This window comes from Podarcis tiliguerta (genome assembly GCF_965153285.1).
Source record: "Podarcis tiliguerta genome assembly, chromosome: 5".
Lineage (NCBI taxonomy): Eukaryota > Metazoa > Chordata > Lepidosauria > Squamata > Lacertidae > Podarcis > Podarcis tiliguerta.
This window is the reverse complement of record NC_139538.1, coordinates 50,519,612-50,546,353: the sequence shown is the minus strand read 5'-3', so window position 1 is coordinate 50,546,353 and position 26,742 is coordinate 50,519,612. Positions and strand designations below refer to the sequence as shown.

The following is a 26,742-nucleotide window of genomic DNA, read 5'->3' as shown; positions in this document are numbered from 1 at the left end:
ATGAAAGCCAGCCCAGTCAACGTCATATGTATGTATGTATGTATGAAACTCTATTGTATACAGGTTATATCATACCAATTAATATCCATGGAAGGAGTCAAATCAAAATATGCATTCTTTGTGTGCAAAGATAGAGGTCTTCTGTCGAATGCGAAGCATTTGCTGAGAAGGTTACTCATTGCATTTGGTTGCACAGCTGCATTTGAAAATGACCACTGTAGACTCCAGGGCTGGGACATGTTTTTCAGACAATGGGCAGTGGTGGTGGGTGGGGTTAGAGCCAAAAATGAGCAGAGTAATGGATGTGACTTTTGCCTTGTACAACAGGGTATATTCCTGCCACATCAGGCATGCAAAAGGCATTATAGTTCAAGCATATATAGTCAAGCCAGGCAAAAGCACTTGAGGGAGAGTACAGAGCAGGACTGGTGAGGAATGTGGCCTGGAAAGAGTCTCAAAGGCCAAATAAAGAGGCTTGAGTGGCCACATTCAGCTCTGAGTTAGTTTCCTCACCCCTGATCTATTCAAACTTTCAGAGAATTTTACTTCAGAGATATATAAACCTGAATTGTACTTTGACTGCTGACACTGTTAATGGAAAGGAAAATCAGCTTGGCAAAGTGATTTTTAAAATTGTGTGTGAAAATTAATGTCCTAAAACAAAATTATGGCAAACATTTTAAATTTTATTATTATTATTATTATTATGATGGTGATGATGATGATGCTGCTTTGGAAAAAAGGACTCAAAAGTGAACACTGCATTAAAAAAACACATTCATAAATGGATTAACAGACTAGTAAAGCATGCATTACTCATGGATTCTGTGGTCCTTCTGTCCTACACTGTTTCCCCAATTCAAACAGAGTGCTGTCATATCTTTATAGAACAAACAACTGTTATTCCATATGGTAAATTCCCATTAAGCTGTGTTAAAGGATGCATAGCAGAAATATAAACATTTTAAAGGAAAATAAAACCAAAGGACTGACTGTGTCATGCCAACTGTTGCCCCATTGTGGTAGTCCTGTAGGAACATGTTGTTGGCCTCAAAATGAAGAATTCAGGGGTCAGTTCTGGGCCAAAAAATGCCAAACCTGAAACATCACTTTCTATGTAGCAGAGCGCTCTGTCCTTGCAGTAATATCAGTAGACTCAAGTTCTTCCTCCTCCTCTTCTTCTTCCTCTTCAGTATAATCAACAAATTCATGATCCTCTCTGTCACCTGAAATGGAATATTTGTATCCTGAGTATTTTTTTTAAAAAAGCATATATTTACAAAAGTCTTTCAGCAAAAGCAATGTGATTTAAAAGTGCTTAACTTTAGCAGGCATGTACCTATGGAGATTCAACTGGTATGGCTGGGATCCTGGACATACTTAACTAGGAGTACAGATGTAGAATTGCGCTGTTAAGTCACGTGCAGTGTAATGCCAGGCCTTCTTGCCTCACAGCTCACACTCGTAGCAAATACACAGTGGTACCTCGCAAGACGAATGCCTCGGAAGACGAAAAACTCGCAAGACAAAACAGTTTTTCGTTTTCTGAGTTGCTTCGCAAGACGGATTTCCCTATGGGCTTGCTTCACAAGATGAAAACGTCTTGCGCCTTTTTTTAACAACCGCCAATGCATTCCTATGGGAAACCGTCAATACACAGTGGTGCTTCGCAAGACGAAAAAATTCACAAGACGAAAAAACTCGCAGAACGAATTAATTATGTCTTGCGAGGCACCACTGTAGAAGCATGGACTGTTATTCCATTCGTAAACTATTCTACTACATCTGTGAATCTGTGAATACAGCATAGTTCTTTGCATACGTGCATTTAAACAGGCGACATCCAAGTTGTTTCAGGTCAATCTAGGAGGTGGGAAGCATATGTACTCCTTGTTTATTCATCCAGCCCTCCTCACTCTGCTGAAGGAATGTGAACTTCAAACTCATGTTCCTTAGCTTATAAGAGAGGCTATGGAGTTATGCGCACATACACTCATTCCCTGTAATGGCTTGGCACAGTGCCTGTATCTGTGTGTATGCACGAAGAAAGAAAGCGGGAAAACCAGGCCTCGGCTATGCCATTTGGGGATTCCTGCATAGGGATTGTGCCCATAGATTTTGCACAGCCTAGGGAACAGCTGACAAGTATAAAATTTCAATGGCATGCCATGGGAAATATACAAGGAAATACTGTTTTCATTTGGGTTGATGCCACTGGCAGAATGAATGGAACATAGGAAGCTGTCGTACACCGTGCCCGATCACTTGTCCATGCAACTGCTCTTTCCAGGGTCTCAGGAAAAGACCTTTCCCATTACAGTGGTACCTCGGGATGCGAATGGGATCTGTTCCGGAGCCCCGTTCGCATCCTGAATGGAACGTAAGACACGATGGCGCATCTGCGAGTCAAATTTTGCCGCTTCTGTGCATGTGCGTGACGTCATTTTGAGCGTCTGCACATGCACAAGAGGCAAAACCCGGAAGTAACGTGCTCCGTTACTTCCGGGTTGCCGTGGAGCGCAACCCGAAAGCGCTCAACCTGAAGTACATTCAACCCGAGGTATGACTTAGTCAGACATGCCACACATTGAACCTGGAACCTCTGGGTGCAAAGCCTTTGGCGAATCTCCAAGCAGGTCCCTTACCAGGACTGCTACCACATCTGATATTCAATATGAAGTTGCCATGTAGCTTTTTCACACAGCTATATTTCTGCATCTTTATATGGAATGCTACAGAACAATTTTCAAAGCATCATCTGCAACATGCCTGCCTCCAGCTAAAATTCTGTTCTCCATTGGCCTTGAAGATTCCAACCAATTAATTCTGCTCATGAAAAGCTTGTTGTAGGCTGTGCCTAAAAGATGTCTTATTTTAACGTTCAGGTAAACAGACAACTCATTATAAGGACAATGTACTTTGTGGCAAATGTCATCCTGTTTTCTGCAAGTGCTTATTTATAGTCTTTTGATTCTCCTTCCCTCCTGCAGAGTGTTTTCAATCACTCCTTTTCCAATCTTTGTATTCTTATTCATTAAACACCGAAAACAATGTAAGAAAGGGTGTTTTTTTTTACCAAGTCTTCCATTCTTGCCGAGTTCTTCCTCTATTGCAAGAAGACGGTTGTATTTGGCGACCCTCTCGCCACGTGAAAGACCTCCCAACTTGATGAACCTAGTTCTCAGTCCAACAGCCTTAAACAAAAAAATTACCATTTTAAACCTCCAGTGTTGAGGGGGAAAATGAATCCCCTTTCCTGCTATTTACATAACTTGGGTGCCTTAGAAGCAGACTTCGATTATGTAACATTCATATTTCCCATCTCTATGTGGAGGCCTACAATTCAGCATTTATGCATGTGTTTGTAACACTGCCATATGCATGGCCGGAGCATTTATTCCACAGGACAGTGAGTGTGTACTGAAAATGTCCTTTGCTTTGTAATGCTGTGCTAAAATTTGGCTTCTGGTTAATTTTTTGCTTCCTACATGTAAACCCCATGACCTTCATGTAAACAGGTCATTGACTGGACTGCTGTAAGGTCATAGAGTAAGAGTCAGGCATGGCATTTTAACAAATACCTTGGCTACGATGAGTTAAAGGAAAAACTCTGCTAGGAGGGAATTTCATGCAAGCTCTAGCATTGATGGGATAGGTAGGGAGAAAGAGCTATCCAAGCCAGAGAAGAGGAAAGGGAAACCACATTGAGCTGAGAGGCAAGAAAACAGTATAGTGCTGAAAGGAAGGGAATTGGAAGCTCAGGAGACAGCAGGAGGCAGGGTAGGGTGACTGGAAGGGGGGTGGACTAAAATTCACACATTAATTTTAAATAAGTGGCCAATTTTTAGTGACATCCTCTATGCAATTATGCTTTAACACAAAGAGACTAGCCTGAGTCCATTAAGACCTGTTATTCAAGAAATACTGTCAGTGCTCTATGTTTTGAATAATTTGCTTAACTTTTCCTTAAAATGTCAGCAAGAGACAATACATATTTTCACTGTGCTACCATTGCCCACTGTTGTGCATCTCCCCCCCCCCCCCCATAGTTCAAAGATTAACTCTCTTTAAAAGGCGACTCTCTCAAAAAAGCCAATTTTCTAAAAGGTTACCTGTGTTTCAACTACAGACAACATTTCTACTGTGGGCCACGTCAAGATAAAAAGCAGTATTTGAGCAATTGAACAGCTTTCGCTACTTTACTTGCCAGGTCTACAAGACTGTCATCAGAAGTCTCTCCATCTGGACTGCCTAAAATGGAAATGCGCTTTCGACCTGTATAGGATGGAAATGAAAAGTGCTTTTTGTTTCTTCATTTCTCTATCTGGCCAAAAGACTATCTGTTTTCCATTGTTTGCCTTTGGCTATTACAATAGTTTTTTTCTTCTTTTTTTCTATGTCTTCTCTTGTTCTGTTAAATCCATGGTTCATAATCCATTTGAGTTTTGAGAATTTAAGCTCACTTATTTAAAAGGGCTTGAACTCATTTAACTCAGTGTTGGATTGTGGGCATTCTGTATAACAGCTGAAATACTTGCTCTGTCACTTTCTACAACTACTAATGACTGAACATATCATTTTGGTAGCATATTCAAGACAAAAGTGAGGCACTGAGGCATTTAATTTAATCTAAACCTATACAAAATATAGCTGCAGATTAAAGAAGAAAGGGGGGAAACCACTTCTCTAGCTAGTATAAATTAAATTCTGAAGCTTAGAGTTCATTTATTTCAGCAGCTTTGTTACATTTTGAAAACTTGTAAAATGTCCATAGAAATATACAACAGAAACGATTCATATGAGAGATACGCCCTGTTACCCTGGCTCTATACAGCACTTTGAGCGGAACTGTATTCCAAGAATTCATTTAATATATTTTGAACATGAGCCCACAACTCTATTGTTGTGCCATGATGAGAGCCAATTATGTCTAATAAGCATTTCTAACACTGTCAATTACTGTATTTAAGTATAACATGTTACATCCTTTTACAGATCGTATAGGCAAACCTATAGTGTATACTTCATTTTAATTCTGTTCTTTCCTCACCATCTAAAAGCTGAGTTATTTTACAGAGGTCAGAAATTTTAGCTTCATTGGTATATTTTAGGACAAGACCACTGCATTTTGGTGTGTTGTGATTCTCCATAAGTTTAGATACACTCTTGCACAATTCTTCTGCAAAAATATAGCATTTAGATCCCAACGTGTTGCGTAATGTGATCCACTGCTGGCAGTCCTATACAAATAGCAAAATAACGGATTAAGAATTTCAGAAGTTAATGCCAGAAACCAGATGGATACTCTGAATTTTCAGTATAAACTTCAGTTTGTGCTGTTTTAGAGAAGGCAAATGGGCCCCCACAACTAATACCTGCAACCCTACAGAAGTGCTTCTGCCCAAGGCTCTAACCTGCTTGGAATAGGAACCCAAAATATGCTTTTTTGGGTTCTCATTCTTCCCTCGCTACTTCATATAGCTGGGACAGCCAACAAGGGACCCTCCAGATGTTGCTGGAGTTCAATTCCCATCAGCACCAGCCAATTGGTGAACGGTCAACCCTTCTAATCAGATATTTATCCCAGTTGGTAGTGGGTTTGAATTGAGTATGTGCTGTTTTTGTTTTAAACTATAAATATATATACTTGGGGGGGGGGTATCTTAAACATGATTTTACACATGTAACTGTTTTCTCTATGTTTTTATTATATTGCAAATCACTTCGTGAATGAAATAATTATAACAACCGCCATATATTTGATTGCTATACAGGAAGGTGGGGTGAGAGGGTTCTCCAAAAGTCACACACCCTCTTTACAGGCCAGACCCTGCCCCCCACTGGCCCTACTCTGTGCCCTTGAGGGATCTTGTTTTGCTGAAATGTATTCTTTAACTCTGATGTTTCTTGCAGGTCTGAGGATGGAAAGTGTGTATATTTGTGCTGTGCATATAAACCGCTGAATTTTGTCAGACTGATACGGACCCAACCATACAAATGTTAAGTCATTGCTTCCCCCACTTTTGGCCCTGTTCACCCTTGGCACACAGTCCCTGGAAGGTTGCCCACGGGGACATGCAGCTCTCGGGCTGAAAAGCGGTCCCCATTTCTGCGTTGGACCTTTTCTTTTCCCTTTCCCACTTGGCTGGAAGGTGTATGGGAAGCTGCCTACAGACTTTAGCATAGCTATTACTGAGCAACAGCGTGTTCCCATCCAACAAAGCTAGCAGCAAAGGCAGTCTCTGGCATTCAATGTAAACTCTGAATTCCCTCTTCAGACAATAAGAAAGGTAGTTTATCTCTAAGCCATCAACATTCTTTGTGGTACTGGAAGCTCACAGGACTATATTGTGCTATTTATTTAGCTATTTATTTTCCTTTCCTTTTCAATACCCAGAGAGGCATCAAGTAAACAGATGAATGTGGTAAAGCCATAGTCATCTTTGTTCCTAATAGGAAAAAAAAACCCCTGCCAACTTCCCTATATTTAAATTTGTTCTTGTTACATTTTTTTATACACAAAAGAGAACAATTTATTTTACAACAATGCATTTTTATATGACAGTAAAGCAGAATTAATAGTTATATATTTAACCATATGTAATGTTTCCTGTTTCACATTTCCCCCCAATGTACTTCACAACACTTTATCCTTTTTTTTAAAAAAAGTAAATGTGTTTATATTTATGTGTAACAGTTTTATTCCTATTGCAGTTTGCAACAGAAGGCTGATTTTTTAAAAGAAATCAATAGAGTGAATTTTCCCGTCTCATTTAGGTCTAAAGGAAATCAATGTTATCCATTATGCTTTGTCTGCCAACATTTCCTTACCCATACCTCTACAACGGAAACTAGTATATTTTACCAATATTTTGCTAGTAATTCTAAAGCAGCAAGATATGTATTTCCATCCTCTCTCGTATGTCTCCACTATGATTTCTGAGAAAGACTGACAAAACATTTTCTCAGTATACAATCTGTATGCCATGGGCATGTACCGCTTCTTAATGGCTGCTCCACAATTACAGAATTCTCTCCTTTTGGAGACTTGCCAAAATCACAGCCTGATTGTCTTCCCAGAACTATTGTAAGACCTCTTAGTTTTGTCTGGATTTTAATGGCCTGCATTAAGAGGGGACTGGAGGCAGTTATATTGGGGAGTTCAGTCTTGCTCAGATATGAAAGCATTTATCCTATTTTATAGCAGTTAGCTGGCAACTAGACTGTCTGACAGTCCAATCGAGGATCAATATCACAAATTTAAAACTTTGAGGCTCTAAACTACTTGCCTATTCTTTGGCCATTTGGGCTCTGATGGCAATCTATGTTGTCATGTGACCTGGGATAGCTCAGCTGGTAGAGAATGTGACTTGTATCTATAAGCATATATCTATTAAATGTCTTAAGTCTACTGAGGTAGACTTAATTCAAGGTAATGGCATTGCCACTGATTTTTACTTTAATGTATTTATTTATTATAGTCACTTATAGCCCTCTTTTCAGGATACAAAACCTTCTAAGGTAGTTTACAACAAAACACAAGTCAACAATATATAGAGTTAAAATATCAAATAGTTGAACACAGAAATGTGGCAAATATTCTCGTCCTAGTTAATTGTGCTGCTGTATTTTGCAATCCTTCTCTGAAAATGAGACTAATATGATGCATGCATCTCATACATTTCATACAAACAGGCCCTCAGCCATCTAAAGTTTGATATCAATGGGAATTAAGCATTATAATGGAGCTTAAGTTACAACAAAATCCTATTCTTGTCTACTCAGACATATTCCGATACAGGATTGTCATCTTAGTCAAAATTCTGTCACACTGATTTCAGTAGGACTGAAGTGTGTCTAACTTTAATTGGATTGGGGCCACAATGCTGAGGAATGAAGCTCAGTGAAATTTTCTTTCCTCTATGACTTCCTCTTTTCTATAAAACGTACCCCTCCCAAAGTTTAAGCACATTTTATGTGTTTCTTTTATTGTTGGGTTCTCCTCAAGGACAGTGATAAAAATACCAAAACAAAGAGAGAAAAAGCTCCTACCTCTTTCCTCAGTGGATCTATTAATGTCATAATAGATGGGAATTTACGAATTAGGTCCACATACACATCCACCATTTCATCAGGGCTCTTGAACGTTCCAAGTATCACTTCATATTTTCCCTTAGACTAAAATTAAAAATACTGAAAGGTAAAAATCACTATCAGAGTTGAAGGTGCTCACTTTTCTTTTTAATAGATAATGATAGGAATAAAGTACGATAATTAGAAACATTGAGGTGCCGCAAAGGAGCCACCGGTCTTTTGCATGAATAAAATCTGTTGATAGACTTCCTTCCCTTTACAGAGCCCACCCCCTTGATAGATCCCTTCTGAGGAGAGAGGAAGAGGTACTGAAAAAGACAAAAGAACGTTGAAAATAAAGATACAAAAAAATTAATGCTTACACAGTCGATTAGTTCATGAGCAGCACAATTTATTCCCAAGTATACATCTATTCCTAGTTCCAAGGAAAGGTGTGTACAAGCAGACTGGATCAAAGCCAGAGGTTGTTCAAGACTTTCAAACCCTGTTACCAGGCAGCCTAAGTGAGACATCTTTTTAAGAACAGGAGACTGTAAATGAATTTAAAAACACTGGTATTAATTTCATATAGCCATGTACAAGAAGTGTTCTGCCAATCTCCGAATAAGACCCCCAAGCCCATCCCCTGCTGCATTATATAGGTACCATACTGTCCTACAACCTAACCAGATAGGATATTCTCTCCCTGTATAGCTATTTTATAATTCATTTTATGACTGGATTATTATTTTGTATGTGCATCAACTGTATATAAATTATCAGCATCTACATGAAGGCAACCAGTTTCTTGCAGATGGCCTGGCTACTGTTCCCAGTTTCTATGAACAGAGGACACACAGAGACAACAATACTATTTCCAAGCATGCTGTTTCATACATTCAGATTTGACATACTTCCACAAAGTTGAAAAGGGAGAAAATAGAAATATATTGTAGTCCTTAGGCAATTAAACAAAAGAAACAAGATGAAACAACTCTGTTGCTTCCAAATGATGCAATATTCCTATGAAGTTTAATAAAATATGAAACAAAAGTAATGGACATGATTCACTTAAAATGAAGCATAATTAATCTGATTCAGTTGGAGAGATTTAACCATGTGCCGAACTCTTCCACTGAAGTCAATTTAAAAGTGGGCAATTTGTGCCAATGACAATAGAAACAGAAGCCATCTTGGCCCTAGAATGCAAACAATGTAACACTGAAGGTGTTGGCAGAATCCAACACCAAGTGTTGTAAAATCCTACCCATATCAACCCAAAAGGCTGCAATTATATGCATGCTTATTTGTCTCATCCCCCAATCCTACTAAATCAGTTCTACGTGGGGCTGCCCTTGAAGCTGACCCAGAAACTCCAGCAGGTGCAGAATGCTGCAGCGAGACTCCTTACGGGGTCCTTGCCACAGGATCACATTCATCCAGTGGTTTACCAGCTGCATTGGCTCCCGGTGGAGTACAGGGTCAGGTTTAAGGTGCTCGTTTTTACCTTTAAAGCCCTATGTGGCCTAGGACCCTCGTACCCACGGGACCGCCTCTCCTGGTATGCCCCGCGGAGAACCTTAAGGTCCACAAATAACAACACTCTGGAGGTTCCGACCCGCAAGGTGGTTAGATTGGTCTCAACTAGGGCCAGGGCCTTTTCAGTACTGGCCCCGACTTGATGGAATGCTCTGTCACAAGAGACCAGGGCCCTGCGGGACTTGACACCTTTCCTCAGGGCCTGAAACGCAGAGCTGTTCCACCTGGCCTTTGGTTTGGACTCAGTCTGACCCTTATGTTTCCCTCCTCTTATGGTTTTGATTTATGGGCTACTACTAAAATGAGGCTGCATTTTAAATTGTATTTTAACCCGTATTTTAATTATTTTTGTTGTTGTTGTTGTTTTCTTTCCTATTACGTTTTATAGTCATTTTATTAGTGTTAGCTGCCCTGAGCCCGGTTCTGGCCAGGGAGGGCGGGGTATAAATTAAAATTTTATTGTTGTTGTTGTAAGAAAAGTCTATGTAATTATCAGTTATGTGCAAGTAAGTGCTACTTAGAGTAGACCCACTGGAATTACTAGTGCTAAGTTAGTCATGTTCATTCATTTCAGTGGGTCTAACTCAGAGCAGAACCAATGTTAAATATGATCCTGTATATTTTTATTTTTCACACTACATTTTTCACACAATATTTATTTAGTTTCCTCTCTTACCTTATAAAAATGGTTTTTAGCAACGGTTTAAATAAAAATACATCCATTTAATGTAATCATTTATTAAACATTAAATCTAAGAGTATTACAGAGGAAACATTTTTAAAATGCAATTGTACACGTAAAAATTTCCACTTAAATTTACCTGCTCTTCTCTCCCTATCCTGGAGAGCATCCGCTCCTCACCATCCAACCTACATAACCCATATTTGTTCATACATACATCCTCACAGGGGCATTGCTAACTCCCAGTCTAATTAATAAAATACAATAAACATGTTCTACATTTTATGCTTTTTATAATTTTATGATGTTTTAATTATTGTAGTGTGCATCACTATGATATTTTTATTGAATTGGTTGTTTTAGGAATGCTCTTATGAGAAATAATTTTTAAAAAATCATTCCTATCCAAATTGGGCTTCCAATTTGGCTATCAATAATAAGTAACTCTTACCGGTACTGGATGGTTTCATATTCTGCTTTTGAACACATGACTGAACCTAGCTCATAGGCAGTGGATGCACCACATTTTGAGTGACTAGAATACCTAGGAAATCGCAACCCGTGGACTGATACAGATCCAAGTAACAGGATCTAGAGACAAAACCAGCATGACTCATTTGAGCACTATGCTGCCATCATCACAGGAGTAACATTGGTTCCAGGTTTAAGAGGCAGTGTGTGCCTCCATTTCCTTCTTCAATCAGTGTGAAGTGCAGTAGGAATTCCTACAAACCTGAGCTTCTAATGGCTGATATAATTATGTCAGAAAGGCTGATTGATGGAAAGCAATCTTCTGTTCTATTCACAATGTAGTATAATATAAATCCCTCCCAACAAATAATGGTACACAAGTCTCAATACATCAAGGGCCATCACACTTGCTAATAAACCTATCACCTTATGATTCTAACAACTGTTTTCTGCAATAATCCACTCCTCAAGTTGAAAACTGTATTGTTATTTTTTCTTACCGGAGCTTTTTTTGCAGCATCCCGCGAAGTCTTTTTACCTTCTCCCACTGAACTAGGCTGTTACAAAGGTTACAAAGGTTTAGAAACACCAACATTATATATTCAGGAAAAATAGTAACCAAAAAATTAGTCATCTTTTAAATACTGTAATAGCTTCAAAGATACTATCCAAGATAAAGGTTGGGTATAGTACAGAACACAGAGTTTGAAACAGAATGTATTTATTGCAAACTGACAACAGATATCCAAAACATCACTATGAATAAACCTCCCTGGTTTTGAACAGATTATTTGCAGCAAACAAAATGAAGCACATTAATGACTTTTTTCAGAATTTAGGCACATGAAATATAAATGACATATAAAATAGTACACCACATCCTAAGGGCATCTGGAGAGGTTGTATTTGTCAAAGCAAGTAACAGATATGTGTCAATAAATAAACGTGAACCGTAAGCCAATGCAAAAGCAGCTAATCATTCATTCTATTGAAAAAAATTTGCACCTGCATAGAAATGTGAAAAACAGACACAATAGTAACTTGAGTCCCTAATTAAATGGGTCTCTCCATGAGTTTGAGGTGGCTTTCTTGTTTGGTCTTCCTGGTGCATAAATGAAATAAATGATTGCCATACTGTATAAGAAGATAATGGGTTTGATTTACTTCTGGTGGCTTTTACTTGAAAAGTTAACTTGTCAACCAGAGCAACAGACTGGACTTGTGTATACCTTCTGCAAAGCAAGGTATACATGCACACAAACATACACATAAACATATACATAAACACACACAAACTCCTGAAAATACAAAAATGATTAATTTATAACTTATCTTACCATGTTAGTAGTTTGACTCAGCAACTTCATTACTTCTCTCTGAATATCCACACATCTTTCTACACCCTGCAAAATAAAAATAAAAAATCCCACAGAACCACAATTTTTTCCCCTATTAAAAGTAATTGCCCTGGCTCCCATCCCAAACTCAGTGACAGTATGTGTGTAAGTAAGCTTTATTCAAGGCTTACAGCAATTTAGGCCACACTACAGCTGCAGATCACCAAAGACAGTCCTAAAAGTTCATGAGTGAATGAAAGCTAAGAAGTCTTTAAAAGACTCTACCAGTTTCTAAAAGTGAGACATGGTGACTTGCGACACAAGCCTGTCTCCCAATGAGACTGGTGGCACACACTTCTCCAAATGGGGCATGGGCCTGTTCCCAGTGGTGCAGGCAGCACTGAGTTCTCTGTGAGAGGTCAGAGGTCAGACCCTCTGACTCCTCCAGCTGGGGTTGCGGGGCCCCTCCTGACTGGTTGATGCCTTCCCCCATTGCTAGGGAATTCCTTCCCTGTTTGTACGGGCTTGACAGGGAGCCAGGGGCAATGGAGCTCGCGGCATCACGCCCCTTGGTCCACTCCATGCAGTTGACATGCTTGCACTCTCCTCTTCCTCTGACAGCAACTGCCACCCGTCCCAAAGTAGCCAGGCTCACAACAATTACATTCTGAAAACAAGTGACCTTTTCCAAAAGTTACTAGGTAAAGGTAAAGGGACCCCTGACTGTTAGGTTCAGTCGTGACCAACTCTGGGGTTGGGGGGCTCATCTCACTTCAATGGCCGAGGGAGCCGGCGTACAGCTTCCGGGTCACATGGCCAGCATGACTAAGCCGCTTCTGGTGAACCAGAGCAGCGCATGGAAATGCTGTTTACCTTCCCACCGGAGTAGTACCTATTTATCTACTTGCACTTTGACGTGCTTTCGAACTGCTAGGTTGGCAGGAACAGGGACCGAGCAACGGGAGCTCACTCCATCACAGGGATTCGAACTGCCGCCCTTCTGATCAGTTACTAGTATGCTCATTAAACTGCAGATATTCACTTTAATAGATATGTTCCAAGTTGAATGAGAAGTTTTGGAGAAACCGCAACACTAGTGGCAATGTTCTGAGTGGATTAAGAGTATCTTAAATCCTGCCAAGTAGGTAAATCCAGGTATTAGCAGGAGGGAAAGCAAGTATGAGCATAAAGAACACCTTGCATGGTAGGCAGGGTACCAGGACTACAACCAGCGAAAAGTACTAGCCAGGCACCTACTAACTTCTGAAATAATACTGCTTTATTCAGGTATTATCATTCAAGCTCCATGCCCTTGAAAAAATGGTATTGTCTTTCACTTTATTATTATTGTTGTTGTTGTTGTTGATGATGATTAGATTTATATACCACCCTTCATCAAAAGATCTCAGTGTGGTTCACAAGACATTGAGTTGTGCCTTGATTTTGAAGAGGATACAAGATTATCATCAGCTGTGCCAACATGCAATTATACCTGAGTTAATTTTGTTCACACACATGATGTGAAATGGAATGAAACATTTGCTTTAACCATTTTTTCCCCATTTAGGAACTGGTAATTGGGGATCTCTGCCAATTCCCACCTGATTCAAAAGAAGATTACCATCTCTAATTAAATCTCTTTCCCATCTCACCCACTTCATTGCTCTCAGTTGTTCTATCCATGAGTGTACCATTATACATCCTTAATCTGAGAGGAGTGAGGTGGGATTGAACAAAAGTTGCCTGGGAAGGTGATTTGACAAAAACATTAATATATGAAAGTGAAATTTTAAAACTTATCTTCAAGGTATTTGGAGTCATCATAATAATGACCTTTCAGGAGAATAACTCATTCGTTCTATATGAATGTGATATCTCATTTTGTGAAAATGAAATGCCTACTATAACACAGAACGCTGCTATATCTTTCCATTGTCAATATTACTCACAAGAGACACATCCACGGGCAACTTCTCAGATGTAAATGAATGGGTCTTATGCATTAAAAGCACAGCCATTTATTACACACTTCCATATGCATGTTTCCTCCATATACTTATAACCAACTCAGAAATGTTTAGATTCAGTGAGGTAGCCGTGTTGGTCTGATGCAGTCGAAATCAATAAAAAAGTATTTGTCCAGTAGCACCTTAGAGACCAACTACCGTATTTTTCGCCCTATAGGACGCACTTTTTCCCCTCCAAAAAGGAAGGGGAAATGTGTGTGCGTCCTATGGGGTGAATGCAGGCTTTCGCTGAAGCCTGGAGAGTGAGAGGCGTCGGTGCGCACCGACCCCTCTCACTCTCCAGGCTTCAGGAAGCTATCCGCAAGCCTTGCAAGCCTGGCGGGAGTTCCCGTGGGCTCGCAAAGCTTGCGGGCGGCAGCCTGCAGCCCGAAACACGGGGCACCCTCTGGAGGGCGCCCCGTGCTTCGCGCAGGTGTCCGCAAGCCTTGCAAGCCCGGCGGGAGTTGCCGCTGGGCTCGCAAGGCTTGCGGATAGCAGCCTGTTCTGGGGGCTGGGGTCGGGGGAAGCTCGGGCTTCCCCTGCCTCAGCCCCGCGGCTGGGGGGGGATTTTTTTTTTAATTCACCCCCCCCCCAAAAAAAAAAAACCAACCCCGAGGTGCGTCCCATGGGCCAGTGCGCCCTATAGAGCGAAAAATACGGTAAGTTTATTCTGGGCATAAGCTTTTGTGTACATGCACATGAGGTATCTGAAGAAGTGTGCACGCACACGAAAGCTTATACCCAGAACAAACTTAGTTGGTCTCTAAGGTGCTACTGCACAATTTTTATTTATTGATTCAGAAATGTTTTGTTATGTTTAAGGGCCTAATAACATGTTACATTAATGATGTGTTTAGCAATCATATAAATAATAATAATAATAATAATAATAATAATAATAATACCACCAAGCACAGAGACACCAATGAGACTTTTTCCTTGTGCTAATTGCCACATGGAGTGGATGATTTTCACCTTTATCACAACTGGAGAGAGTAGACTGAAACCACATACTTTATTCCTGAGGACAATGCCCTCTTCCCACCTAATGCCTGGTATTTAATATGTGTAACCCCACATCATCAGAAATTATGCCACGATTGTAACAAGTAGTGAGGCAGTAAGGCTTCAATCCTACACCCTGTTCACTCTTACTCCAATTGAAGACAGCAGGTACAAGCGTAGAGAACAGGAAGTTGGATTATGCCATAAAAAAGCAATTAACTTTTTACAGGTTGATTAAAATATGGCCAAGTGCTTATTAATATTGTGTTTTATTATAAACAAAAGGGAAAACAGTTGCACATGGTACCTGTTTAACTGGTAACCAGTGTGGAGGTATAACCATCACTTCTTTCAATAGATTCAGTTTTCCAGGTGATGATTTTCCACAACTCAAAACTGTTGCCATTGGAAGTGGCAAAGCCAGTTCTTTAGGCGATTCCTAAAGTGGAAAAAGTCATGTGGGAACTATTTTAGGCTTCACTTTGAAAATTATCCGGAACAGAAAAATGATTACATATGCCCCCAAATACTATGGACTGCTGGAACTGTAGATGCAGCTTGATTGCTCCATATTATTTATTTACTTAATTTCGGCATTTACATGCCATCCCATCCCATGCAGTTCCCTGGGGGGCTTACTTGCTGGTCAACAGCACCCCCCCCCCCCAATTAAGTAAGAGCACACTAAGCATGGGGCAGCATCGACTACCTGGACGCCTTTAGAATTAAAACAAAAGGAATTAATTGCTATGTCACAAAACATGACACTTGCATGTTAGTGACCAAGGGCACAAATTTGCACAGCAATACACCAGGTGATGACTAAGCCCTGGCTCTAGCACAGAGATATCTGCCAGATTCATTATGGCCATTACTATGGATTCTGGTGGAAGAAAGAGCACAGAGCTAAGCCATACTTGTATAATAAATGTACTAGAATATGGTTGCGATACAAACCACATCAACATTGAGCAAAAGGTTCCGCAGAACTTAGGCTGCACGTATGTCTGGATTACTTCTTATTCCTATCTTGAGTGAGAATTCTGGATGCTAAAATCCAGACAAGTACCTGATCGTGTTTCAGCAAAGCGATATGTAAGTACAAAGGCATGTCACGAAGAGTCGCAGCAGTCTTTGCAAAAGCAAGAGATGTACACCCAATAGCCATGCTACCCATAACTACAGGTTCCGTGGGTTCTGCAGGAGGGATTGGCTTCTCCAGCACAGACATCTTCTTTGCTGAGAAAACAAAAACATGTTTATAGTTTTCTATTGACAATATCAACATCATAGGGTTAAGTAAAATATGGCTATGAAGTCAATTAAAACAAAGAATCTGGACTTCTTATTCTAGATCAATTCTATTGGTGTCAAAGACACTGCTCCAGAGATAGGTGTTTTGAGGACTGCCATCTTAACCCCTTATATTAAGACACTTCTTCTAACGAACTTTCTAACACTAATCTCCTGTTGTGATGGAACAGGACTTTGAAGCATTTTGTTTGTAACTAGGCTGTAAAATGGTTGCCCTTTATGTTGAAAACTCGTGTATATAGGGTTCAAAAAATTGCAGGAAGGTGAAACGTGCAAGGGATACTAGTTCGGGAAGTTTTGCACAGAAACCTGGCAATTAAGGAGAAACAGAAACCTAACCAAGACTCTTGTCCTCAATGGGAGGGGGTAGTTAAAATATTCCATATAAAAGTTGAAGAGTTGCAAGAAAGAAAAGGGGCTTGAATTAAACTGTAAAATTAACTTTTTCTCTAAAATAATTTCCCCAAAAAGTGTTTAACTTGATACCTTTAATAAAAGCATAGCTTATTTGGGAGCAGGGAATTTGGTCTGAGACCTTGTTATTCAACTCACCCCTGCCAATTTGCTACCAAGCTAGATTCACGACTTTGCTACTGGTATAAGCCGCCCTATACAGGTGGCGACCATTTACGCATGTCCAATTAGCACTCAACTGCCGACGCACAGGTCTTTTGCACCCAGAAGAGGGAGGAATGGGGGCAGAACAGGGCAGGCTTATGTGTGCTCCGCAGACACATGCTTTGAACCAGAATACAACAGCTGTGGAAACGGTAATTGCCAGTGCAGTTCTGCATCTAAGAAACCATCTCTCCCCCCTACATCCCATGCTGGTCACTTAGATCTGGGAATTGAAATCTGTTGGTGTTTATAGCAAAGCATGTAAACCATGCTGTGACTTAGGCACATGCTCTGAGAACTGTGGCACCAGTTGTCTGGAATTCATCTTCCACAGATGGGAAACAAGCCTCCATGTTATCATGTCAAAAACCTTTCGCCCAGCCCATCCCAAATAAGTATATGTCTGCAGTTTTCAATAAATAAAAGTTATGTTTTTTTATCTGTTTTATATTTATTTCTCTACACCATTTCCACACTACTGAATATAGGAGCAGTTTATCAACCAATTAATTAAATATCACTCCTCCCAATATAGACAGGAGCTGGACCGCTTAAAGTGGCCCAACAGAAAGTTGAAGCTGTTGTTTAGTCAGGGAGTCAGAGAAGAATAAACGTCATCCACGGTGGCAATGGTGAGAGGAAGGTGGGGTTGGTTTGGCTGGTTGGCTTGCTTCCTTCCCCTCTCATGATGCAGCCTATAACCCATGCTGTCACACCTAACCTTTAGGCTTAAATCACATCTGTTCTTACGACACAATAATCTGATATTTTGATCTCTGCAATAAAGCCTTGTTTCAGTCTCGGATAGAACACTTCTCTTTTATTTCCTTTTCTCTTCCACTGCTTATTATTATGCCCTTCATCTTCCAAGCACCCTTAGATCCAGGCTTTCTAAAGAGCGTTTTATATGCACAAAACTTAAGAATCCAGAGTAGATTTTGAAAATTACTTGGCTCTCACTTGGACACCTTAATAATGGCTGGATTTTTGAAGCATAGAGCTTAGCAACCATAAACTCCCACTGTGACATTTATGTCCTCAAGTCCTCAAATTCTTATCATCCAATGGCTTGCTTTGACTCTAAAATAGGAGCTGGCATTTTTTGAAAATCCAGCACTAGTTGTGGGTGCTGAGTGCCTTTGAAAACCTGACCTTTTAATCCAAGCACTTAACAGAACTTTCGAACAGCAGAACAGGAAAGCTATCAACTGCAACTATGGAACTCTATGCAGACACCCAACTAAAGTGTTTGAAGCACATCATATATTTGAAGCACATCATATATTTGATCTTCCTTAGGTCTGGAATGCATTATGAGTGAGGTGTCAGGCATGAAGCAACAGGCTATTCTCCAAAGTTTCTCAAAAATCACCTTTATTCTCCATAAAATGACAAATTCTACTCTTCAGAAGTTCAACTTCTCTATAACGGCTTCTATTGAGACTGCTGAAATTCCAGTAATTAAATATTTTCCCCCAGAAAAGTAAAAATGATTTTGTTATATTTGCTAAGAAATCAAGAATGGTAATTAAAATGATCAGTGACGCAAATGCAGCAATACAAACTTCTGCTACAGTTGTACTTTTAAGCAAATTTAACTCTGAGCAGTGTTTTTAGTACAAAATGGGGTGCCAGTACTCATAATCTTCATAAAAATGCCATGGGTGCTGGCATAAAATGGCTGTCATGAGCTGCTACAAAAGGGGTGATGGTACTCCATACTGGTGAGTACTGTCAGACAAAAAAGCACTGTGACAATCATGAAAGATACGAAATGTTAAAGAGTATACGAATAAGAACACTTTCTTCTTATCATGAACAGGTCACTGCAATTATGTAAAAAGCCAATAAGAGGAGAAACATTCAACACATTTCCCTCAAGTTAAACAGTCAATGGGTGTTGCATCCTTAAGACTCTTGCTCTCAAGGGTCAATATGATCTGGATGTTGTTTCCATTAGTGAAACGTTACTGAATGTTACAGATAACAAGTGGCATGGCCCTGGCTGGCAACTAGATCAGCTAGCAGTTCAATTTAAAGCCAAAAGGTGTGGCTAGGGGACACCCTCAGCCCCCTTCCACTGTGCTGTTTTCCTGCCAGATCCCATCAAATAAACATAAACTACACAGCAGGTGTGCTGTTCTATGTCCCTCTATTAAACTGATTCCTAATAAAATGAACTAAATCAACATGAGACAACGGAGTGCATATTCACGCGTCAAGACAAAGAATGCAGTCTGGGGATCATATCTGATACTCAGATAAGGCATTGCCCAAGAAAAGAGAGCTAGGTATCCAGATCAAGTGTTTCCCAATCTTTTTCTTTTGTTTTGCCTGTGTGATTCCCATTTTGAAGCATTACATAGCAATAAAGGCAAGCAAGCCACCCACCCACACCTCATTCTACAACTGCCATGACTTTACTTGGGATCATTAAGTCCAGAAGGCAGAGTGATATGGGGACACAAAACATGTTGAAGGGTGGAGAATCCAGGAAAGCATAACGGGTTATGTGCAAAAGTTTCATTCATTCATTCATTTATTCATTTATTTATTTATTTATAACATTTTATACCCCTTCCTATAATAATAAGTGGCTTACTCAAAAACAATAAAAATGCAACATTGATAACATTTCAATAACATTTCATAAAAATGTGATAAAACAAAACAAAGCTAACAGAAGCATGCTTTGAACTACCCTTCCCTTCCACAAGCTTAGGTAAGAAGGTCAATGTGGGGATTGATCCCAGAAAGGACTCCTACTTGCAGAATAGAACTTCCCCATGCTCTCCTCCCCAGGTGGCCTCCCAAATCTGTTCTGGGAGTTCTGCCAACCCTCCAGAGAAAGATTTGGGTGGGTGGGTGGGTGTGCAAGGGGCATGAAGGAAAAGAAGACGAAGGGGAAGTTCCATTACACAACCAGAAGTTGTAAGATTGGGACAACTTCATTGGATACAAGCCTGAGAGCCATGATACCCATTTGCTAAATGGAACGGGATGCTATCTACTTTATAGATACAAGGTCTATTCTATAACCTGCTTTGTTTGGCTTTTTTTTCCCAGAAGGAGCTGGAGCAGCTGAAGCACCAGAAGCCTCTGCTTCCTGGATTTCTTTCTCTTTCTCCTTTTCAGCTTCCCTTCTTTCTTCATCTGCTTCTGCTTTCTTTGCAAAATATTCACTGTAATAAAAGAAAGCGCAGTAACTGCTGGTTGCTTTAGTACTTAAAGAAACTTCTTGACAAATGCAAGTCTACTTTAGGGTGACAGGTTACACTGAAATTTGTTACCTTCACTTCTATAAATAGTACTACATTTCTGATAAAACACATAACACAAAATCAGAGAGGTATTTTGTATTTGCCCGGGGTGGGGGCCGTTAACCTCCCCACTCGCACTTACTGTGTAGTTATATTTGCAGAAAATAACTTCTAGGGAGTACATGAACTCTGAGAAACCCACCACAGGGGAAATGTTTCCTGGTTGCTAGGTAAAAAGAAAGGGCAAACTATGGAGATTCTAAGGACTACTAGAAAATAAGGCAGAAGCAGATAAAGTACATAAAAGGGAAGCCAGCAACTCTTTAGGACCCAAGGGATTTCCATTGCCTGGTGTCCAAGCAACTCATCTATCACAGCTCTGATTTTAGGCCTATCTATCAGTGGTTTTAGCCCATGAGTGATCATTTCACTAAACTTGCATAGAAGGGTACCTGCACATTTTGCTTAACTTTCTAGGAGGGCTTAGAGACTTACTTTTTTATTTAAAATAAAATGGCAGCAGGCTCTGATGGCAACAGTAAAGTTTTCCATGGGTTCCAGGTTGGTATCCCCCAAGGTAGATGATAATTTTATTTACAGACTAAGCTTAAACTCAATCATAATCCGCCTCCAGACCACCAGACTGTTATGGTTGAAGCACAGCCATTTCAAATCCTCAAGTATGCCACATGCTGGTAAGCACAAGTACAATCCAATACAAGTCTGCTCAAAAGTAAGTCCCACTGAGTCCAAAAGGGCTTACTCTCAAGTATAGAATTGCAGCCTGAATTACAGTCTCGTAAGTGCAACATAATGGATTTTCAAAAGAAATGAATTGCTATATAACATGCAGAATAAATATGTGAAACTTACCCTAGAAGTTCATCAGCTTTATGCTGGTCAGTAGGTTGAAGGCCTATGAACATTTCATTCAGTGATTCATTTATCCATTCAATTGCTATCTTTATAGATTCCTCTCTTTCCCTTTCATCAGCATCAATTGCTTCTGGTGAAGCATTTTCAAGAATTTCAGCATGAGAAGAGATCATGCTGGAACAAATCCTCTGCAGAACAGTATTTAAAAATAGATTCACCATTGAAATTTCACATAATAAACACTACATTGAAATCATTTTGTGCTAAAGGTTTGTTTAAGCTTTATTTTTGATGTATGGAGAGGGTTATCACTTTCACTGTCGAATGTTATAAACTCCACATGTCAAATCTTTTGACAAGGTATTTAAAAGAATTTTATTGCTAGAGTAGAATTCTTCACAGCTCCTTTCATTTCAATTTTGTTTAGTCCATATGCTTCTTTGACCATGTAAACTACACTGTTTATATGAACTTCTGAATAATGCAAATGCCTCTAGGTTATATTATTAGAAAATCGTAGAGTTGGAAGGGACCCCAATGGTCATCTAGTCCAACCCCTGCAATACAGGAATCTCAACTAAAGCATCCATAGACATCCAACCTCTGCTTAGAAACCTCCAATGAAGGAGAGTTCACTACCTCCCAAGGGAGACTGCTCCACTGTCAAACAGCTCCTACTGTCAAACAGCTCTTCCTGATGTTAAGTTGGAATCTCCTTTATTGTAATTTGAAGCCATTGGTTCGAGTCCTACAATCCAGAGCATGAGAAAACAAGCTTGCTCAATCTTCCATGTGACAGCTCTTTAGATATTTGAAGATGGCTATCATATCTTCTCTCACTCTCCTCTTTTCCAGCTAAACATACCCAGCTCCTTCAACCATTCCTCATAAGGCTTGGTTTCCAGGCACTTGATCATATTAGTTACCTTCCTCTGCACATGTTCCAGCTTGTCAATATCCCTTGTGGTGCCCAGAATTCTAGGTGTGGTGTGACCAAGGCAGAAGAGAATAGTACTATTACTTCCCTTGATCTGGATACTATACTTCTATTGCTGCATCACATTATTGGTGGTGGTCCACTAAGACCCCAAGATCCTTTTCACATGTACTACTAGTAAGCCAAGTGTCCCCCATCTTATATTTGTGCATTGGTTCTTTCTGGCTAAGTGCAGACCCTTACATTTGTCCCTACTAAAATTCATTTTGTTAGTTTAGACCCAGTTCTCCAATCTGTTAAAGTCATTTTGAATCCTGATTCTGTCTTCTGTGGCATTAGCTACCCCTCCCGGTTTGGTGTCATCTGCAGACTTGATTAGCATCCCCCTCATGGGCGTAGCCACGTTTTTTGTTATGCGGGTCCCAAAAAGTTGTTGAGCTTTTTTGGTGAGATCACGGCTAAAATTCCCCCCTAAAAGAGGGCATTACAGGGGGCAAGCTTTTGTTAGGGGGCAGTTAATTGAGTATTTTTTAATGCTTTTCAATAATTTTTGAGGATTATAAGGGGCAGCTGCCCCCCTTGGCTATGGCTATGATTCTTCCCCCCACCCAATTTCTTCATCAGTTGTTTATAAGGACGCTGAACAACAGCGGGCCCAAGACAGAACCCTGCGGCACCCCACTTGTCACTTTTTTCCAGGGTGACGAGGAACCATTAATGAGTACTCTTTGGGTTCGGTCAATCAACCAGCTACAAATCCATCTAACAGTTATTTATCCTTTGATTCTCTATTGAATATACCTTAATATTGAATACACCTTAATATACATTTTTGAAGAGCAAATACACAGAAACACTGGGTGTCTTCTGTCCTTCCACTCATGCCATTTCTGTTACCCAAGTGAGGGATATGTACTCATGGAAGTGTAAACTTGGGGCTACCCCTCCCATGATCTCAAGTGGAACTCTGTGAGGGGTGGCAAATTTGCATCTAGGTACAGTCCACACCTCCCTGCTTCCTCCATGGAGCAATTTCTTCAGGAATGCAGAAACGTCCCCCACCCTACCCCCGCACTTTCATTCTCCAGATCATACTTGTTTTCTGGCTTCTTTACTTTCCCTCTCCTTCCCTGCGCTTTCCTTCTCTAGTTCACCCTCACTTGTTTCGGCATTCCTGTTTCTCTCTCCTCCCACCCCTGTTATCCATCTGCATTTAGTCCCCCTTGCTTCACCACAGCACTTCTGCTCCCCACATCGTCCTTTCCATAAATCTATCAAGCCTCTAACCCACAGAGTCCTGCTCAAGTGGCACGCTGCATGCGCAGCTGCCTCCTGATGGACAAGCTCCCAGCTTTGCAAGAGAGCAGCCACGGTTTCCAGTAAGCCATGGTTCAAAGGCAAGACAGAGGTCAGCCAGCAGAATGGAAAGAGGCAGTGGGTTTTGAGGGTACAGTACCTTCTCTCCATCCAAAAAGACATTTCAGTTAACAACAACAACAAAAAACCAAACCTCAAAGAGGATGCAAAGCAGGACTGAAGAGGACTGGCCTGGACCTCAACAGAAAGGCCTAGAGGGCTGCATTTGGTCTCTGAGCCTAATATTCCCTGCCCATGCCCTAACCCAGCACTCTTAACAAACCACAATTACCAGGGGGGGGTGTGCCATTTTCTGGTTCACCTCAGGCAGCAAAATGCCTTGGGCCAGCCCTATGTAGACTTCACTGTTGGGTGTCTCATCCTTATCCTTATTCCTCAACCCTATAAAAAGTCACAGCAGACAAGACCCTTCCAAATTTCAAAAGGGTGATAGTATGATGTCTAATTTGCCCCTAAACTTTTTTTACACTCAGGATCATGGTGCACAGGCAAAGGAAACATTACCACTTTCTACCATGCAGTGGTCCTGAAGAAACGCTCCACCAAAATTGCTACCAGCCCTAGGACACATTAATTAGATTCTGTTCACATTAATAGCATGAGGGGGGATTTTCATCAAGGGAAAAAAGAAGTATTGGAAACCCTTCTCCAAGCACCATGGTCCCAATCCTGACACACACATAACACACAGCAGCTAGTTAAGGGGGGGAAACACCTAGATATGTTAAATGCCTTGACACATTTTAACATCAAACCTACTTTGGGCCTTTTGGTTTCATCATATTGAGACAAAAATTGGCAGGGGTTGACCAGTGTCCATATAAGCTCACGGACAATGTTATTTGCAGGCAGCCCTCAGTCTGGCAGTCAGATATCTCTGGATCAAGTAGAGAATTAAGCACATAACAGTTCATACCTTGACACAGTTCCTAACTCGGCATGACACTTCCACTTCTAACGTTGGCCGACCAATCCCATCAAGCACCTTTTTCCCAACTAATTTGGTTATCACTGGAGGCTTTGATAATTCAGAGAAGTAGTTTGCCTGGAAGATAACAATTATAGCAATTATTTCCCATATATTTAAAATGAGATTTCTATTCTCCTACTACACAGTTGTCTGCAGTGAACCTTTTCCCTGACATTTATCAGACTGCTCATTTAGTAGTTCCTGCACCCATGGCTTGGGATCATACCTATTACCAACAATATTATCTCCTTTCTTTTTAAAATCCTAATGGTACCCTCTTTGCTTTCACTAAATCTTCTCAAGTATGGTAAACTGTAATGATACCAGTTCATCTGCGATGAAGTCAAGGATGGATCACAATAAATTCTTGGATTGTGCCACTGACATTGATTCTGCAGGATCCTAGCCTGCCCTTTGGACTAGCAGGAATTAATACAGGGACCAGCATTTTCCCTGACACACGCTAGTATAGGGCATGCTGCCTGGCAATCAGGAGAAATGATCGATCAGGAAGCACTCCAAAAGGCACTATGATGTTTTGTACTGATGGTTGAATTTCAGAGGTAGAGGTCCACAAATTTTGGCAGGTCTTGGTAGCCTGCCCAAATGTGAGCTTGCTATGACATATAATACTATTTCTGCTTCCGATGACATAAGGTATCATAAAAAGTATGTTCGCATTTTCTAATTCCCTCTTTTATTACCAATCATTTAAATCACAATTTCTAGTGGGCTTAGTGCATTATAACCCTTGTTTTATTAATATCCGAATTAACACTGAGATTATGTCATAAGATTACCATTTTACCAATGGGAAACAAAGGCAGATCATGACATTTACTGTATATGCTACAGTATATTGTTCAGAGGAAATTCATAAGATTATACACCATGTAAGTATACTCTGCCAACCTACAACATACAGTCATGTGGCATGAATCTCATGAACGTCCTCTTTACAATAGACTTGCAAATTGTACAGGATGAGAACCCTTCTACCTCCTAAGTGTGCCTTGCTCCTCATAATGCAGGTGACAGTACAAACTATACTGATATGTAGCAATGTTAGCATTGTAACCATTCCCTGCCCAATTTACTTCTATGTTGACCTGCACAGGATTGCTCTGCAAACAAATTTATTATGGCACGGGTTTTCATGTACCAGAGTGCACTCTTCACATATGATGCAGATTTCAACCCATAAAATAAATATTTTGGTGTTTAAGGTGCTGTCAAGGCTCTCGATTGTTGTTTACTTAAGCAGTAAATTTGCAGCCACTATATACCCACTTAGCTAGGAGTAACTCTCGTTGGATTGAATGGGGACACACAGGAGCTCAGTGGGACTTGCCTCGGAAATATCATGGAGAAGCTCGCCCTGTAAAGGGCCAAAATACTACTATGCAGATGCACACACCAGGAACACACGACCTGCATTAAGGTCACTGGGAGTTCTGCACTCCCACCCAGCTGGTCCCACACCTAAGGCGTCTCCCGCCGCCCCCCCTACTCCCGGTGCGCGTGCGCACCAGGCACACATCGCACCATCCTCCGGTTTGGACCAAAGGCGCATGCGCAAACGGGGGTGCCGTTACACAGGGGTCCGGCTTACCAGGTGCCCGTAGAAGTCCTCTGGGCGCTGGTAGAACATGGCGTTGAGCACCTCCTCCAGGCGCTGCGGCACTTCGTTGCTGCGGTAATACTCCGCAGCCTGGTGTTTGAGATCAGTAATGGTGAACCGCCGCGGCGGCTGCTGCTGCTGCTCGCCCGCAGCCCGGTTCCCGCAATACTCCATGTCTCCTCGGAGAAGCGCCGGGACTCCGTTGCTAGGAGACGGAGCACGCGCGCCTCCCGCCCCGAGATTACCGTGTTCTCGCGGGATCGCGTTCCTCCCGTTTCTCCTCCTCTCCTCAAGTTCTTTCCTTCGGGCTTCGGTCGAATAGTTGTGCCGAATAGTTTAGCAGAGCCCATTCGGAATCCGTCAGCCCCGACTTCTGAGGGAGGACCAAGACGAGGAGGTTCCTGCTGAGCCCTGTTAACGTCTCCGGCGCGGCGCCGGCTGATTATGTTCCTCCGGAGATTGAATAAACTTGGGACACGGCGGGTTGTAGCGCCACCTGGTGCCCAAAGGCAGTCGAGTCTTTGTCAGCTCAGCCGGTTCCCTGCCTTCACCTGGGACAGACGCCTCTGTGCGCATGTGTGTGTGTGTGAGAGAGAGAGAGAACGTATGAGAGAGAGAGAGAGAGAGACACCCTCCTGTCATTCAGCTCAGGCTTG

At 41.1% G+C, this 26,742-nt stretch overlaps 1 protein-coding gene across 7 annotated transcripts; it reads right to left on the bottom strand.

Moving 5' to 3' along the window:
* Window positions 1-665: 665 nt before the first annotated feature.
* Window positions 666-26,634, bottom strand: ENO4 (enolase 4). Of its 7 annotated transcripts, none has more exons than XM_083441154.1 (14): window positions 26,078-26,634; window positions 24,412-24,540; window positions 21,179-21,369; window positions 20,085-20,227; window positions 16,183-16,352; window positions 15,421-15,552; window positions 12,103-12,168; window positions 11,266-11,322; window positions 8,457-8,624; window positions 8,053-8,178; window positions 5,051-5,240; window positions 4,208-4,275; window positions 3,077-3,194; window positions 666-1,226 (listed from the first exon to the last, which is right to left on the bottom strand). In XM_083441154.1, the coding sequence occupies exons 1-14, from the start codon at window positions 26,258-26,260 to the stop codon at window positions 1,114-1,116; spliced, it is 1,854 nt and encodes a 617-aa protein (XP_083297280.1). In that variant the 5' UTR covers window positions 26,261-26,634; the 3' UTR covers window positions 666-1,113. The 7 variants fall into 7 exon arrangements, 6 of the variants coding, with proteins under 6 accessions (XP_083297280.1, XP_083297283.1, XP_083297284.1 ...); XM_083441157.1 differs by lacking the exon at window positions 26,078-26,634 and adding an exon at window positions 25,817-25,965; XM_083441158.1 differs by lacking the exon at window positions 26,078-26,634 and adding an exon at window positions 25,756-25,963.
* Window positions 26,635-26,742: the final 108 nt, after the last annotated feature.

Coding starts and splice junctions, on each gene's coding strand:
- ENO4 (XM_083441154.1), bottom strand. CDS start 26,260: ATGGAGTATTGCGGGAACCGGGCTGCGGGCGAGCAGCAGCAGCAGCCG. Junction 16,353..20,084: donor AAAAAAGCCAAACAAAGCAG/GTTATAGAATAG, acceptor TTGTTTTCTCAG/CAAAGAAGATGTCTGTGCTG. Junction 5,241..8,052: donor TAGATCCACTGAGGAAAGAG/GTAGGAGCTTTT, acceptor CTATTTGTATAG/GACTGCCAGCAGTGGATCAC.